This window comes from Octopus bimaculoides, chromosome 25, assembly GCF_001194135.2.
Source record: "Octopus bimaculoides isolate UCB-OBI-ISO-001 chromosome 25, ASM119413v2, whole genome shotgun sequence".
Lineage (NCBI taxonomy): Eukaryota > Metazoa > Mollusca > Cephalopoda > Octopoda > Octopodidae > Octopus > Octopus bimaculoides.
Genome location: NC_069005.1, coordinates 32,388,291 through 32,390,460, shown reverse-complemented (window position 1 = coordinate 32,390,460; position 2,170 = coordinate 32,388,291). Strand labels below are relative to the sequence as shown.

Below are 2,170 nucleotides of genomic sequence, written 5' to 3'. Positions count from 1 at the left end.
CCAATCAAGTGTTGCGGTCGACATAATTGACTGACCCCCACCCCTACACTTTCTGGCCTTTTGCTAAAATTAGAAAGGATTATTGTTGTTGTTGTTGTTGGTCTAATCGTTGATGTTGATGTTAGAGAAGGGAAAATCATAAGTGCATCGAACAAAATGCCAAGCAGTATTTCTTTCGACTCATTCCGTTTTGAGTTGAAACGCTGCTTTTCTCTTCTCAAAACGACAGGCTTTGTACCAAAGTTCGAAAGAAAGAACTTTAAGTCATATAAAGATGACCATCAGCCAGGTTCATTGGGGCCTCATAAAAGTAGCCTGTAGGGTTTGTTCCGGCGATTTACGTCCTGTGTTCAGTTCCCTCCGAAGTGACTTTTGCTATTCCTCTTCTCGAAACCGATACAATATGCGCCAATCATGCACTTCATCGATGTAATCGATGAGACCCTAACCTCAGATAAACTAAGCTATTTTTGTCATTGAACTTCTTGCTCTTTATTTTTTCTTTTGTTTTCTGTTTTTTTTTTTTAAATTAATAATTCTATTTATTTTTCAGGATAACCCCTGTCTCTCCCCCAAGAAAGACTATGGAATAACGGAATGACCAACGATCTTCTAAAATCTCTCTCAGAATAACGAATGAACGACACGTGCCATATATGAATACACGCATATATATATGTGTGTGTGTGTGTGTGTGTGTGTGTGTGTGTGTGTGAGTCTGCGTCTGTGTCTGTGTCCGTGTGTTAATTTTGTGTTGTAAATATTCAATGCTTTTAACAACAGATGGAGACACTAAACTAAAAAGTTGTATAAACCGTTAGATGAAATTTAAAATTCTGAACCAAAATAAATTTTGTCGCATATGTACATACATACATACATACATACATGCATACATACATACATACATACATATACATACATGAAATGTAGCCTGAAGTATTGTAACAGTTAATTCGTTTCGTTTTGTTTTTTAATATTACAAAAATAAAATACAAATTTCCTTTGCTTCAAATATATTGTCGTTTTTGTTGTGATTATTATTGTAATTATTATTAATGGTTATCACGTCGGACAAATTACTTAGTGACATTTCATCCATCTTTATGTTCCGGGTTCAAATCCAGCAAATATCAACTTCGCCTTTCATCTTTTCGGGTCAAAAAATTAAGTAACAGAGACAAACTGGGGTCGATGTAATCGACTAGTCCCTTTCCCACAAATTTTATGCTTTGTGACTTCAGTAGAAAGGATAACAATAATAATAATAATAATAATTATTATTATTATTATTATTTTATGTTTGACTTTTGTTTTGCATTTGTACAAGTTGGATCCAAGTCTCACCCAGAGACCTCAAGAGACAACAAGTTAGAAGTTCATGTAGGTGTTATGCCTAGGGTACCACATATTTGGATTTGTACAGTTTTGTTCTAGTAAATGTTTAAGAAACCATAAGAAAATTTATTTTTTATTATTATTATTATTATTATTATTATTATTATTATTGAGTGAGAGAGCAGTTGCTTGCCATCAAAGTGACACTGAGGTAAAATATACGAAACCCAATATACCCATCATGACTACCCGTCTGATAAGGGTACACCAGGCACATGCATCACAACCATATGTGCGCGACATGGTGATCTCATATCAAAATAAACACCGCATGCCCTCGCAGGTGGGACCCAGTTAGAATTTTCTTCAGGTCGGGTAGCCATCTCGCTCAAAAGGTCCCTGAATAAGGTTTGTTTAAGGATGTTGAGCAAAACACCCATGTTTCCAAAGGTGAAATATTCAAACCCCAAAGAATTCCTCTCAAAACATGGCTATGATGCTCCCCCACTACTTCTGTTCGTGATCAGAGATGCACATATCGTCAGCCACCAAGGGACATGCTCAACTGGTTAAGGCCAATCAACTGACAAGCAAATCTGTGGTATTGAGTAGAATATTTGCTGTAGACCATCTTTTTATACCAAGACAAACAATGTACAGGATAACACTTCCAATCAATTAAGATCAGAAGCCATGAGAGCCACTGCCTGGTACTGCATCCGGGCAATTATTATTATTATTATTATTATTATTATTATTGTTGTTGTTGTTGTTGTTGTTGTTGTTGTTATTATTATTATTACTATTATTATTATTATTATTATTATTATTA

At 35.0% G+C, this 2,170-nt stretch overlaps 1 protein-coding gene across 1 annotated transcript in view; it reads left to right on the top strand.

Annotated features, from left to right (window-relative positions):
* The window catches only part of LOC106870277 (uncharacterized), a 2,903-nt gene extending 1,886 nt beyond the window's left edge, over nucleotides 1-1,017 (top strand). The window contains exon 3 of the mRNA XM_014916296.2: nucleotides 554-1,017. Within this exon, the coding sequence (XP_014771782.1) occupies nucleotides 554-558 (5 nt within the window). The 3' untranslated portion in view covers nucleotides 559-1,017. The remainder of the gene's footprint in view (nucleotides 1-553) is intronic.
* Nucleotides 1,018-2,170: the final 1,153 nt, after the last annotated feature.